The 14,216-nt window shown below is 36.9% G+C and overlaps 1 protein-coding gene across 8 annotated transcripts in view; it reads left to right on the forward strand.

Annotated features, from left to right (window-relative positions):
* Positions 1-14,216, forward strand: part of LOC131149486 (phospholipid-transporting ATPase 2) — a 155,269-nt gene that overhangs the window by 106,067 nt on the left and 34,986 nt on the right. For all 8 annotated transcript variants that reach the window (XM_058099948.1, XM_058099949.1, XM_058099951.1 and 5 more), the window contains one exon: positions 4,818-4,924. In XM_058099948.1, the coding sequence (XP_057955931.1) occupies positions 4,818-4,924 (107 nt within the window). The remainder of the gene's footprint in view (positions 1-4,817; positions 4,925-14,216) is intronic.

Below are 14,216 nucleotides of genomic sequence, written 5' to 3' on the forward strand. Positions count from 1 at the left end.
CTCAGTTCTTGCAGCACTTTCATGTGTACTGTAGATGTTACAAGTAGGTAGGCGTATTGTGTTCTGCAGCAGAATTTCTAACTTAACGACTTGTTTAAAATATGAAGTTGTGAGAATGATTCTGTTTATGCTTTTTCTATGTGGTTGCCCGTGTGATGTTGTCACATCTTTGAGTTGGACTATGACTATTTTCTGTTTTTAGTGGAAAGCAAGCCACCTTCAATGTGTGTTACAAACTTACAGCTCAAGCATGATATTTGATGGTTTGGGGCTTCAAAGATTTGTAGCCAAATTAAGTTTCATGCCCTTGAATTTTTTTTTTTTAATCTGAATGTGAATGTCACGGGTTTTTATCTATTATATATTTTTTTATGTTTAAAATATCTGCTTAATGTCACCATATTGATTCTATTGATTATCCTAAAGTTGGCCTTGTGTGAATGATATTCTCATATAACAGAGTCTTTTCTAACTTTAAACTTGATATGCTTTTATCTGTAAAGATTGCTGCAGATGGCTGCCTCTGGATAGGAAATATTGTATTGCTTGTTGCTGTGAGTGCGTCTTTTAGGCTTTAGAAAGGCACATTGTCAAGATACATTGATGTGATTGAGGGCAAGTATGGTCCATTAACTTGCATGAAAATAATCAGGGAGAAGATTAGTGAATTTTAAATCCCAGGTTTATACCAGGATTGGTGTTGAGGGAACTTGAGTCTATCTTTCTGCAACATTTGAAAAGTTATTCTCTCTCTCTCTCTCTCTCCCGGGCAGCGAATGTTGTGTAGGATAAGATAATGAAAGTGCAGTATAATAGTGGAGATATACAGAATCTCAAGTTTTGGGTTGAACAGAATTATGATAGGTTTCCTGGTAAAGTTTTTGAATCTCCCTGTCTTTGCAAATGTCAGGTCTGCAGGTGCACTTGTTCCTCGCTGCCCTGCTGCTGGAAGCATTACTTCAGTGGAAAAAAATTGAAACTTGAGCATTACCTTCTCCATCCATGGTTTAAAGACCTTCATGGCATTTATCTGGAGGTTCCTGTGCATGAATCTGTTTTCTTATAGTTTAAAATATAGTTAGGCCATCCTTTTTACTCTTATTCTTATTCATCAAAATTTAGGTGCCATTTTGTATCACTGTAAAATGAAGACCAGAAGCAAAAATTTAGAACTAGAGATAGAAAGAAAAATTGTAAAACTAGAGAGTAGCAATTGTTTGGTTATATTTCAAGAAACAAAACAAGTTGAAAGCCTGATAGAATTCATGTTCATTTTTGTCATTGGACCAAACATGAATGAATTATTTAATTTTTAGTTGCATCTTTTAACTACAGATGCAAGTTTATGCATTTATGTCCTTGCCAACTAATGGAGTTTGGATCAGGAGAAACATACTTTAGTTTCTTAAATAATTTGGCGAGAAGCATGTTTGGCTTTAATCATTATTCTTTGATTTTAAGGTGCGAAGAAACCTCTAGACAGTGGCACAGCCATTCACATAGAAAGGAAAAATTTGCGTTGTGTTAATATTTTAACTTTGTGATAGCAATATATGCTATCATGTGTTAAAAATAAAATAAAATCGTAGCCTGAGATATTAGTATTTTTTATATTTTATAATTTTAATGACAATATAGTGCAGTGCTGTGATAAAAAATTTAAAAACTACATTTATTTTAAAAATAAATAAATTTCCAAACAATATTATTTAGAAATAAGAAAAATTTAAAATTTGTTTTTGATCACCTTCCCTTTGTATATCTAAATTGAGAAAAAAGCATTTTCATGATTATATGATATTTCCTTGTGGAAAATTGCTTCAAAATATGGAGAATTGGCAGAGGGCCTTAGATAACCTTCCGTTGTATCTCCAAATGTAGGGAAACAGTATGATGGTCATGATGTTTTTGCTTTGCTCTTGTTTTCAATGAATAAAGTAAAATCAAGTCCTATCTTTATTTTGACGTTTTTTTTCCCTTATCTGTGTTCTAATTTTGCTCAAAAACATCGTAATTAGCAAAAAGATTCAAAGGAAAGTGAGCAGCTTGTAAAGGCAAGAGTGGGTACATGAACAACAGGAGATTATGGACTTGAGGACGATAAAATGCCTGGCTGTGGTATGTATCGATACAAGTTATAACAATTGCAGTGGGTACTATTAGGCTGCAAATCATCTCTAAAATTTTCCAATTGAGCACAGGGCAAGATAGTATTATCTCCTTTTTTGTGGTTGATTCTGGTAGCCATCTGGTTTCTTGGAACTTTCATTTTAGAAGATCTCTAAGATGATGGAGAGATGATGGAACTTTTCCCCATTGTTGTCGTTATTGAATAATAATCATCTTTCTTTATATAGGGGTACTTGGTTTTGGGCTCTGGATGAGTTTTTGACCCGTTCCAACTCTTATTTTCTCTCTATTTTCACATATTTGGAAGGCTAAAGCTCCCATAAAGAATAAGGCTTCCATGTGGCTGATTGTGCTGACTAGAATCAATATTAATAATCTGTTGCAAATTATGAGACCTTTGAAGGCTTTATCTCCAAATGTTTGTGTGCTTCGTTATTTGAGTTCTGAGTAGGCTCCTCATTTGTTCTTACATCTTGATTTTGCTTGGAGCATCTGGAATAATTTATTTAGTGTGTTGGGAGAAACTTGGGTTTGTCCAGCGACGGTAGATGGAAAGTTGACCATCTGTTTTGAGGGTTTAGGAAGGAAAAGGATATGACTACTCTGTGGAAGTGTGGAATTTTTGCAGTGCTGTGTGGTTTATGGTTGGAGCAAAATGCATGGATTTTTTCAGGGATAAAATTGAGCAGACAGCTGGTTCGGGAGAAAGATCCATTAGTTGGCTTCTTTGTTGTGCATTGGCTCTCATTGCCTTAAGGGAACGAGTTTTTTGGGAATTCAGCGAGATTGGAGGAATTTTTGTCTTTGATATTTCAAAGTGTTTTGTGTGTTTTTAGTGGGTTATCTTATTATCCTTTTTGTCAATTCTTCTCCTTCTAATGAAATCTCTTCTTTTGCTACTACGAAAAAAAAAAAAAAAAAAAAAAGAAGAAGAAGAAAAAAATCGTATCTAAAGTTGTAAGGACAATGAGCTCTGAATAAACTGATATAACACTGGTGTAGGAATTTTGGAAGAACAAGTGGACAATTTTGTATATAATTTTATGAAGACGTAGATAAGGTTCAAAAAATTCCTTCTCTGGCTGTTTTACGAATTTGATTCATGTGGATTTGAATCTTGACTTTTGAAGTTCCAGCTTTGGTTAATTTTTAGTCATTATATCATGGAATATAATGAGAAACAAAAAAAAAGTTAGTGGTGATACATGGCTCTGCTTAATATATTTCTTCATCCAGTTGCTCTTAAAGAGAATTCCTTCTCTGACTGTTTTACGGATTTGATTCATGTGGATTTGAAATCTTGTATTTTAAAGTTTCAGCTTTGGTTAAGTTCTAGTCATTATATCATGGAATATAATGAGGAAAACGAAAAAATAGTTAGTGGTGATGCATGGCTCTACTTATTATATTTCTTCATCTGGTTGCTCTTAAAGAGAATTAACATTTTGCTGGTGAGGGGAACTTGTGGAATTTTAAGACATTCTTGATCTTGGGCAGACAATATTGAGCTTTCAAACTGAACTTTTTCCTTGAACTTATGTCAAATTAAGTGAATGGGTTTGCAACTAAACCCCTAAATATTTACTTTAAGTTGAAGCTTTTAGTTGGTTTTTGTTAGAAATCTATGGCATTAAGTGCAGTTTTTGATAGCTTCGTAGCCATGGTCTTAAATTTCAATTTTGACTAAAATTTTGAGGCTACAAAAATATGGAAATTTCATTATCAAGGTCGATTTCAATTTCATTTTAAAAAAGCTGTAAATTACTAGTAACGCATGGAATTATTTTATCAAATTCTAGAAATTGCCTACATTCTCTTTCCTAATATATCTTTTATTATAAAACGTTTTCTTTTAGAAATTGTCAATAAACATAATAATGCAAGATTTTAGAGCTAAAATCTTATAAATAAAATACATCAATGACATGTATGTGCTGTATAACGTGCAATAAGTGTAATATAGTAATCTTAGTAAATGTATTAAATTAAAGTTAATGAAATCCTTAAATTAGTTAAATATTGTTTATTATACAAATACCAATAATTTAGATATAATTGACCAAATAAAATGTTGTAGCTATCATACAACTTCACTTTTGCATACAATTTCGGAAGTATGAAAGCTACGGTTTATATCCTTCTTGCAAGAATCTTTAGTTTTAATAAAAAGAATAAGATTAACAAAGAGTGAATTTCTAATTGGGTTTCGAATATCAAATTTAATTTCGAGAAAGTTTTAATTTAAATTAAAAGTTTTGCCAAATTTAGCTGAAATTTCAAGCTTTCAATAAATTTATGATCATTTGTGGAAATAAAGAATGAAAATTGCGCAAGATGGAAATTGACTGCCATTTCAATTTCGAGGGTGGTGGAAAGTGAGAATTTTGACAATTTTGTGGAAATTTCGACAATTTCATGGAAATACAATTTCTTGTGATCCATATTTGGCCTCACTTAAAGTTTGCCCTTTTGCACTTTGTTCTGTTTGTACATTTGCAACTGTTCAAATTCAGTTTGTTAATCTCAACTTGCAAGCTGTGTGCGTTGGGAAGGTGGTTTTGGTGGTGGTAGTGGTGGTGGTTGTATAGCTTTTTGACTAAGCGGTTGACTAACAAATCATCCAATATTTTGTGCCATTTACCTTGATGTTATTTTGTTCTTATTTTGTCCTGCTGTGCTGTTGACAGAACCAAAAGGACAGCTACTATTAATTAATGGCAAGACTGAAGATGAAGTTTGTAGAAGTTTAGAGAGAATCTTACTCACAATGAGGACAACAACTTTGGAGCCTAAGGTACAGCTTTTATGGTACTTATAATTCTTGAATGGATGCAGTTATTATTATCATTATTATTTTGGGCGTCTGGTATTTTGTTCTTGCTTCCTTTCACATTTGACCCCTCCTTATGTTAAGTTAGTATTAATAAAGCATAATTAGCTGTTAACTACAATCCAATGTTATGATGGTTAGATTGATTGCTGTATATTAGATTAATTTAAATATTTGAAATATGATCTGCAGCATTGGTGAAAATGCTAAAATATTTGAAATTTATTCTGTTTTTTCCTTGTGCAAGCTGTAACAATGTAATTCACATCATGTGTATAGCTATGAATTAACACTTTATATCAATTCAGCCCTCAAGCTAAATTTAGTCTTAGCAGCTTGATTGTGCTTCTGTTTAAGAGATTTGTAGAGGCACCGCTGGACCTAAAAGTTTAAGTTGTTAGATTGTGGGTCAATAATGTGTTTCAGGCCCTTAACACATGCCTGCACATGCAACCTGATGATTGCATGTAAAGAGATAATTAACAATGAACACAACCTCAACATTATATATATCAAGCCTCTGTTGCTAGGGCTGCACACTCACTTTACTTTCCTGAAGCTCAAGCAATTTGAACACTGCACCTATGCTTCAGTGCTATGCTGCTGGTTATTTCTGCACCCATTGTACCAGGTATTTTTAGCCTCTCTTTATAAGTGAATGTTCTTAGACGTAATTTATATTTTGAATTATTATCTAAAAATTTGGAAGTTTACAAAAACAAGTAGTGATATCCATTCTATTTCTGTCCTGTATTACACAATCTAAAAATGTAATTCATGTATATAAATGTGTCGTGTTATAAACAAACTTGCTAGTAATCAATTTCAGCCCTTTTACTAAATCAAGCCTCGGACCTTTACATTCCTAGCATTCAAATGCTTTGAACACTATGTTGAAATGTGCTGCCACACTGTCCTCCCAGCTGCTTATTTATGTAGCCATTTTACCATACATTGTAACCCTACTTCAAACAGTTCTATTTCTATGCTTTAGCAAGTGATAAGATTCAGAAAAGAACAAGGAGGCAGGATTTCTTTAATGAGCATGTACTGTGCCATGGTAATGGAAGACCATCTACATCTTTTGTGCCCATTCAGCACACTTATGTTAGGTGTAGATTTACAAAATTTTGTTTGTATAGAATTTTCTTTGTATTCTGTAATTTCCTGTTTTATAAGGGTTTTTATTTAATATGTTTTAGTTAGTAGCGGTTATGAATACTGGGTTTATAAGTTATTTACGCAGTTATTGTTTGAATCAGATTGCACTTTCAGTTTCTCTCTCTCTTTCTCTCTCTCTCTCTCTCTCTCTCTCTCTCTCTCATGCAGCCTTTTCTCTCCTTTCCTTCTTCCTCTTCCTTTCTTCTTCTTCCCTTCTCTTTCTGTTCTGTTCTTTTCTGCTCTCCCCTGTTCATTCTTTTGCCAGCAGCCTATTTTCCTTCTCTTCTTCTCTGTTCTTTTTTTCTTCCTTTCTCCTCTTCTTCTTTCAAATTCTCTCCTTTAATTCTCTCTCAGGTATTATTTCGAGACGTTCCGTATATGAGCCTCTTCAAACAGGGCTTGTTTCTGAATGTCAGTTGCTGTCCTATGTCAACTTGGTATGAGAATAGCCCTGAAACCATATCCACTTTCCTCTATCACTGCCATTGTTGTCACACTCCAAAATGATTTAAAGTAAATTTGAGCCTATTTCATTTGTTGTCCATATTGTTGCACAATTACAACTTATATGAAGCATTTCAAGTTCAGAAACCAAGGAAAATTGAAAAATATCAAAACACTGTTCATCAACTGCAAATTTCCAGAAAATTATGGCAGTACCATGATTTTGAAAGCTTTTTCCATGCATCAATTCATGACATCTCCTTCAGGATTGCAGACATACACCACCAAAACACCATCCCCTGCAATTTCATCCTCACTCGACAAGGTGTATGGTCTCATGCGCCACATGAAGGTACTCCAGCCAACGCCCTTCAGAAATCCCAGATCTGCCAGCATCTTGATACACCGCCACCATCGCTCAAGTCAGCTGCCCCTAATCTGCCACCAGCTGTAATTTCATCATTGGAGGAGCCTTGCGGGCAGCGCATGCCATGCCCTCCCCATGCGCCATCAACTTGCATGAGGAAGCTACCTGAATTTCTCTTACTCTTTCCAGACTTGCAAGAAATTTCTTCCAGCCACAATAATTTGATTTTTTTTATTCCTGAGATTTTGGAGCTGACCTCAAGTGTCAGTGTATGATAGATGTTTTTGGAAGATACTTTCAAAGCCAATACTAGATTCTGACCTATTTGGTGCTGTTTAAAGGCTGTTTTTGAGGATTTGAGAGATTAGGAGTTGAGAAATTGAGTGGCTGTGATTTTGCAATTTGTGTTCAAAACCTTTGGTGAGGTAACCAAATGCTCTCATTTATCTTGATTATGCTCACATGATTAGGAAAATCAATGATTTGTATAATTACTAGGTTCTTGTCACCATTTAAAAAAAAAAAGAAGCTGCCCTTTGTCATGTGAATTCCTCCAGTTCATTCATTGCTTGAATCTATGTTCATACCCCCTACTCCCTGGTGATGTCATGTAGGACCATGTCAACTCATGTGCATTATCCTTGATAGCTTCATGTGCATTGTAGCAATTTTTGGATTCATATCACTTGTGGTCAAGTTTAGTCTTCCTCGGCATCATTGTACCATATTGCATTAACAATGGCTACCAACAAAAACATTGAACCCATCCCCACAGAACTTGAACCAATTGATACCCAATCTTTGTTTGTCTTGTTTAACAATAGTAAGGATTTGGTGGACCAAAAATTTGAGTAGCTCACGGAATAATTTGCTCAAAACAAGAAGTAGTTAAGTTGAGACCCTGTTTTAGATGGCTTGAAACAATCAGTTAGGCACTCTAATGAGTCCCAATGTTTAGTAGGGTCAGCTCAGGGCATTCTTCCCACTTCAGGAGTTCCAATAGCACCTAACAAGATGATTCAGGGGCCAAGACAATAGGCCAGTTGAACCCCTCCAGCCTCAAGTTAATCTTGAGTCTAGATTTGAGGAGGGTAGTTTTGATGAGTTTGATAGTGTAGGGTAACAACCTAATCCTTGGCATATTCCACACTCCCCGAGGCATGATTAGAAGGACTATGGAGATGAAGGGTCGAGGTAGATATGTGCACCTATGGTGGGAAGTTAGACCCAAACTCCTTTTAGATTGCGTAGAGGAAATGGTGATTAATGTGAGTGGTATTGCATACGTAGTGAGGACAAAGTGCAGTTTGTCAAGATGAAATTTGTAGGACTGGATGAGAAGTATTGGCAAACTGTGCAATAAACCTTGCAATAGATGGTAGTGGGAAAGAAAGGAATCACTCTTATTGTAGAAATCCCTACAATGTGAACGACGGCCACGGTTGGTGAATGACAGCCAGCAGTGTGAATGACGGCCACCTACCATGATGGGTGAGCCACCACCACCACCTACCATGAGATCTTGCCACAAGCCATAGGCTATAAATTGAGACCCCCCACCGAAGCTGAACTACACATCTCAACTGCAAGTTGAGTCCTCTTCTATTTTTCCATATTTTATTCTCTATGTACATGTTAAATAGGGACCCGAGTATGTAAAGGATACACAATTGAATATACAATTGATTCATTCTCATTCTCTACATGGTATCAGAGCTAGTTTTTTCCTAAACAAAGCTAACTATGGGGAACAACTCCATCAACAATCGTGAGTCGACAACCTCAGAGATTCAAACCAGTCGAACCAATGCCATCATTAGTTCGAATGGACTAGATGGCTCTTATGTCCAACTATCGACAGAAAAACTCAACGTGAAGATTTTCTGAGAATGGGCCAAGCTCGAAAGGTAACAAGTGGCGAGCAACCATTCTGACAGTGGCAGCTAGAGGTGAGCAAACGGTCGGTTCGGCCAAATTCAGTTAATTAACCGAATTGACCAAAATTTTCGGTTAATGAGAATTTTTAACCAAATCGACCAAATAGAGGGGCTTCACCGAACTGAACCCCACTGAATTACCTTTTTGGGTAATTTGGTTAACCGAATTAATTTGAAATTAATTAATAAAATCATAATATAATTGTAGATTTTTTTTACTAAATACTAATTAACAAATTAACATATACTAATTAACATATTAACATATTAACATATTAACAAATTAGCATATACTAATTAACATATTATCAAATTAACATATACTAATTTATATTTAAATTTTAATTAATTATTAAACCAGTTATTTCAGTTAACCGAATTAACATTCATCTTAACCGAACCGATAAACCAAGTAGCCGAACTTTGTAAAACCATAACCGAACCGACTGATCTTGTGTTCTTAATTGAACCGAACCGACCAATTTCAGTCGGTTAATTCAGTTAATTTGGGTTTCCCCGAATTATGCTCACCCCTGGTGGCAGCAACAGCACCTCTAGCCATGACCAACTATAGAAAATCATCGAGATGCTATTTGCTCTCCAAGCCTTAGGTTAGTCACCAAAAAATACTCCATTTGGTAATTTGGCACAGGTAATTTCTCACAAGCCTTATACACCTTTCGTAACCATACACCCTGGATTATAGATTTTGGAGCCTCTGACCATATGACAGACTCTTATCACCTTTTCTTATCATATACCCCATGTGCTGGTATCCTAAGAGTCAAAATTGCTGATAGATCTCTTGCTCTTGTTGTCGGCAAAGGGAGTATTCGGATTTCTGACTCGATTACTTTAGAGTTTGTTCTTCATGTTCCAAAAATTATCTTGTAATCTTTTGTTTGTCAACCAACTCACTAAACACTCCAATTGCTCTGCTAAATTTATTTCATCCCATTGTGTTTTTCAGGACTTGTCATCAGGGACGACGATTGGCAATGTTGAGGAGTATGAGGGAATCTACTACTTCGAGGAAGCCAAAATGAGTGATTAGTGTCAAAATAATTCTGTCTGTCCCTAAGAATAGTGACCTAATGTTATGGCAGTCTCGGTTGGGTCACCCCAATTTTCAATACATGTGACGTTTATTTACTTTGCTATGTTCAAATAAAATGTGTCTTGATGTTCAATGTGAAGTGTGTGAACTCCTAAAACACCGAAGAACTTCATTCCCAAAATCCAAATACAAACCCACAAAACCTTTCACAATCATTCATAGTGATGTATAGGGACCTTCCCAGATTTCTAATCGCACTCACAAAAAATGGTTTGTGACATTCATTGATGATCACACTCATACTTGTTGGGTCTACTTGTTAAAAGATAAGTTTGAAGTACGTTCGGTGTTTATTAACTTTTATGCCATGCTCCAAACTCAATTTCACACGAAGATTCAAATCTTGCGTACTGACAGTGGCATGGAATATTTCAACCACACCTTGGGTCTCTTCCTTCAAGAAAAAGGGATAATTCATCAAAGCTCATGTGTTGCCACCCCTCAACAAAATAGAGTTGCTGAATGCAAAAATAGACACATTCTTGAGGTAGCACGAGCCTTAATGCTCACTATCCACATGCATACAATGTTTTGGGGTGATGTTCTAATAGCCACTTACCTTATCAATAGAATGCCCAGTCGTGTTCTTTCCTATGCTACACCCCTTGACACTCTTCTTGAATTTTCCCCTACCCCTTGGCTGGACTCCAATCTCCCTCTTTGTTTATTTGGTTGCACTGCCTTTGTGCATGTCCATCCTCACTATCGCACCAAGCTGGATCCTTGGGCCACCAGGTGTGTCTTCCTTCGGTATTCTCCATCCCAAAAAGGTTACAAGTGCTATGACCCTATTTCTCGTCGTCTCTTTATCAGCCTTGATGTCACCTTTTTCGAGACCACTCCATTCTATCCCAAGTCTTCTAGTCAAGGGGGAGAATGTGAGGGAATCTTAGACTCCTAATAATTCCAATGGTGACATGTTTTTCCAAGACTTTCCTCTCACCAATCTACCATCCTCCTCCACTTCCTTGCCATTCACAGAAGGAACATAAACTCAGGGGGAGAGATAGAATCACAGAATAACAAGGAGACACTAGTCTACTCATGAAGGCCGAAGCCAAGTGGTAATGAAAAAACTCATACCTGAAGCACCAATAGAGTCAAAACTAGTGGCAGCTCCGAGCAACAAGAGCCCATTCAAGAGCCTCTCAACAACTCAGAATAGGTAATAGAATTAACTCCTAATAAATTTGTTGATATTGATCTGCCCATTGCTCTCAGAAAACATCCTCGTTCATGTACCCTTCATCCTATTGAAAAATTTGTGTCCATAATACCTTGTCCACGGGATTCCGTGCCTTTACTTCTAACCTTGATAGGGTCAAAATTCCAAAGAAATTGAGGAGGAACTTGAAATTCTAGAATGGAGAGAGGCTGTAATGGAGGAGATAAGGGCATTGGAAAAGAATGGAACATGGGATATGAATTTGCCACGAGGAAAGAGACCAGTAGGCTGCAAATGGGTATTCACTATAAAATACCGAATAGATGGGACAATTGATAGATACAAGGCCTGGTTGGTTGCAAAAGCATTTACTCACACCTATGGCATCGATTACACAAAAACCTTTGCACTTGTGGCAAAGTTGACCACTATCCGAGTGCTCCTATCTACGGCAGCAAATTTAGATTGGCCACTTCAACAAATCGACATAAAAAATGCATTCCTAAATGGTGAGCTAGAAGAAGATGCGTACATGACATTACTTTTGGATTTAGTAAAAGGGGCGAGGAAAACAAAGTCTGTAAACTGAGAAAGTCCTTATATGGACTCAAACAATCTCCCAGGGCATGGTTTGATAGATTTACAAAAGTGATAAAAGGAGAGGGATATTGCCAAGGACAATCCGACCATGCTATGTTTTTCAAACAAAAAAATGGGAAGAAGACTATTTTGATTGTGTATGTAGACGACATTATCCTCACCGAAGATGACATTGAAGAAATGGGAATATTGAAGAAAGTTCGAGTCACATAATTCGAAGTGAAGGATTTGGGGCAAATGCGATACTTTCTAGAGATAGTGGTAGCTAGAGCAAAGAAAGGAATTAGTGTTTCACAACGAAAATACACCCTTGATCTCTTGACCGAAACACGCATGCTAGGTTGCAAACCAAGCGACAAGCCTATTGAAGCTAGAAAAAGAACAGAAGATGTTGGGAAGCCAGTAGATAGGGAGAAATATCAAAGATTAGTCGGCAAACTAAACTACCTGTCACATACTAGACCAGATATAGATTTCGCAGTAAGTGTAGCAAGTCAGCATATGCAATCTCCAAAAGAAGCACACTAGGAAGCAGCCTTTAGGATCCTAAGATATCTAAAAGGATCTCTAGGGAAAGGCTTATTGTTCAAGCGAAGTGAACAAAAGGAAGTGGCAATATTCACTGATGCTGATTGGGCTTGGCTTTATAGAGGATAGAAGATCCATGACTGGATACTGCACCTTTGTATAGGGAAATCTGGTCACTTGGAGAAGCAAGAAACAAAATGTTGGTAGAATTCAGAGCTGTTGCTCAGGAAATATGTGAAGGGTTATGGTTGCGGAGGCTATTGGAAGAACTACATGCCTCGTTAGAGTTACCTATCAAGTTGTACTGTGATAATAAGGCAACTATCAGTATCTCTCTCAACCCTGTCCAACATGACAAAACTAAACATGTGGAAGTTGATAGACACTTCATTAAAGAAAAGGTGGAAGAAGGAAATATTTGCATGACATATGTCCCTACTAAGGAGCATATTGCAGACACATTCACCAAGGGACTGCCTTGGCAACTCTTAGAGGATTTCATTGGCAAGTTGGATATGATCAACATCTATGATCCAACTTGAAGAGGAGTGTAGAAATCCCTACCGTGTGAATGACGGCCACCTACCATGGTGGGTGAGCCACCACCACCTACCATGAGATCTTGCCACAAGCCAAAGGCTATAAATTGAGACCCCCCACCGAAGCTAAACTACACATATCAACTGCAAGTTGTGTCCTCTTCTGTTTTTCCATATTTTATTTTCTATGTACATGTTAAATAGGGACCCGCTTATGTAAAGAATACACAATTGAATATACAATTGATTCATTCTCATTCTCTACACTTATAGATAAGGTTGAGCTGGAAACTCAAAGGCTCTATTTGTATGGGCTTAAAAAATAGACGGCAATGTGGGTTATTAAAAAACAGAGCATGGGCACAATAGGGAATGCTGATAAGACTCCAACCCAAGAAATTCAGCATGTAGGGCTTGCGGTTGAGGTCGGAAGAGCAAAGACAGAATCTGCAAGCTTTGGTAATTCGAGTGGGCAGAGTTCAGGGAATCAAGGAAGCTCTTTGGTTGGCGATGGCCAAATGGGTTCTTGTGATGAAGCAGAGTTTCTCATGACCAGCAGGGACAAGAATGTAAACAGCAGGGACCAAAGAGAAAATTGCAACTAGATCTCTCCGTTTTTCTCACTGTTAGAGAGAGGAGATGACAATGGGACAAGAGGGGGAATTAGAAGATGAACTGTCTTATGACTTAGAAGAAGATTTGGGCAGCATTGCTGAATCTTAAATGGAATTATTGGTCAATCAAATGTGAGCTAACCTTGAACATGCAGATAAGGAGGGTATAAAACAGCTCTTTGAAGACAATAACGGAGACTTTGATGAGCAAGGGCTGCGTGAAAGTAATGATCCCACAAGGCTCAGAGAAAGATTATCTTCAGCTGGATCTTGGTTTTGCTTAAGAAAGTATAAATTTTACTAATCATAATCTTGATCATGTGTTTGCTTTAAATAATGAGGGGCATTTGCCCTTTGACCTTGCCCATGGGCTTAATATTTTCCCTTCTAGTAATCCAGTTATTCCTTTTGGTGTTTTTTTTTTTTTTTTTTTTGGGGGGGGGGGGGGGGGGGGGGGGAGGGTGAGTTTGGGAGTATGATTCTCTCTTGGAGGATCTTGGTACATTTTCATTATTAAAAGAATACTTCCTTCTCCTGATCAAAACTTTCTTTTTTTTGAAACTGTATGCCATAGGGAAGATTCTAATATATTGGAGGGCTATGGTTTAAACTATGAGGGCAGTGAGAGAGACAATATAGACCCACAAAATATCCTTAAGGACCTCGGCATGGAATTACTTGAGGGTGGGTATGATCCCTAAGGACATAGGGACACATAAGTAGAGGAAAAAAAAAGTTCATAAGGAGCTTAAAAACTTGGTCTCATCGATAAATTACGAGGGTG

Source organism: Malania oleifera, chromosome 2, assembly GCF_029873635.1.
Source record: "Malania oleifera isolate guangnan ecotype guangnan chromosome 2, ASM2987363v1, whole genome shotgun sequence".
In the NCBI taxonomy this organism is placed as follows: domain Eukaryota; kingdom Viridiplantae; phylum Streptophyta; class Magnoliopsida; order Santalales; family Ximeniaceae; genus Malania; species Malania oleifera.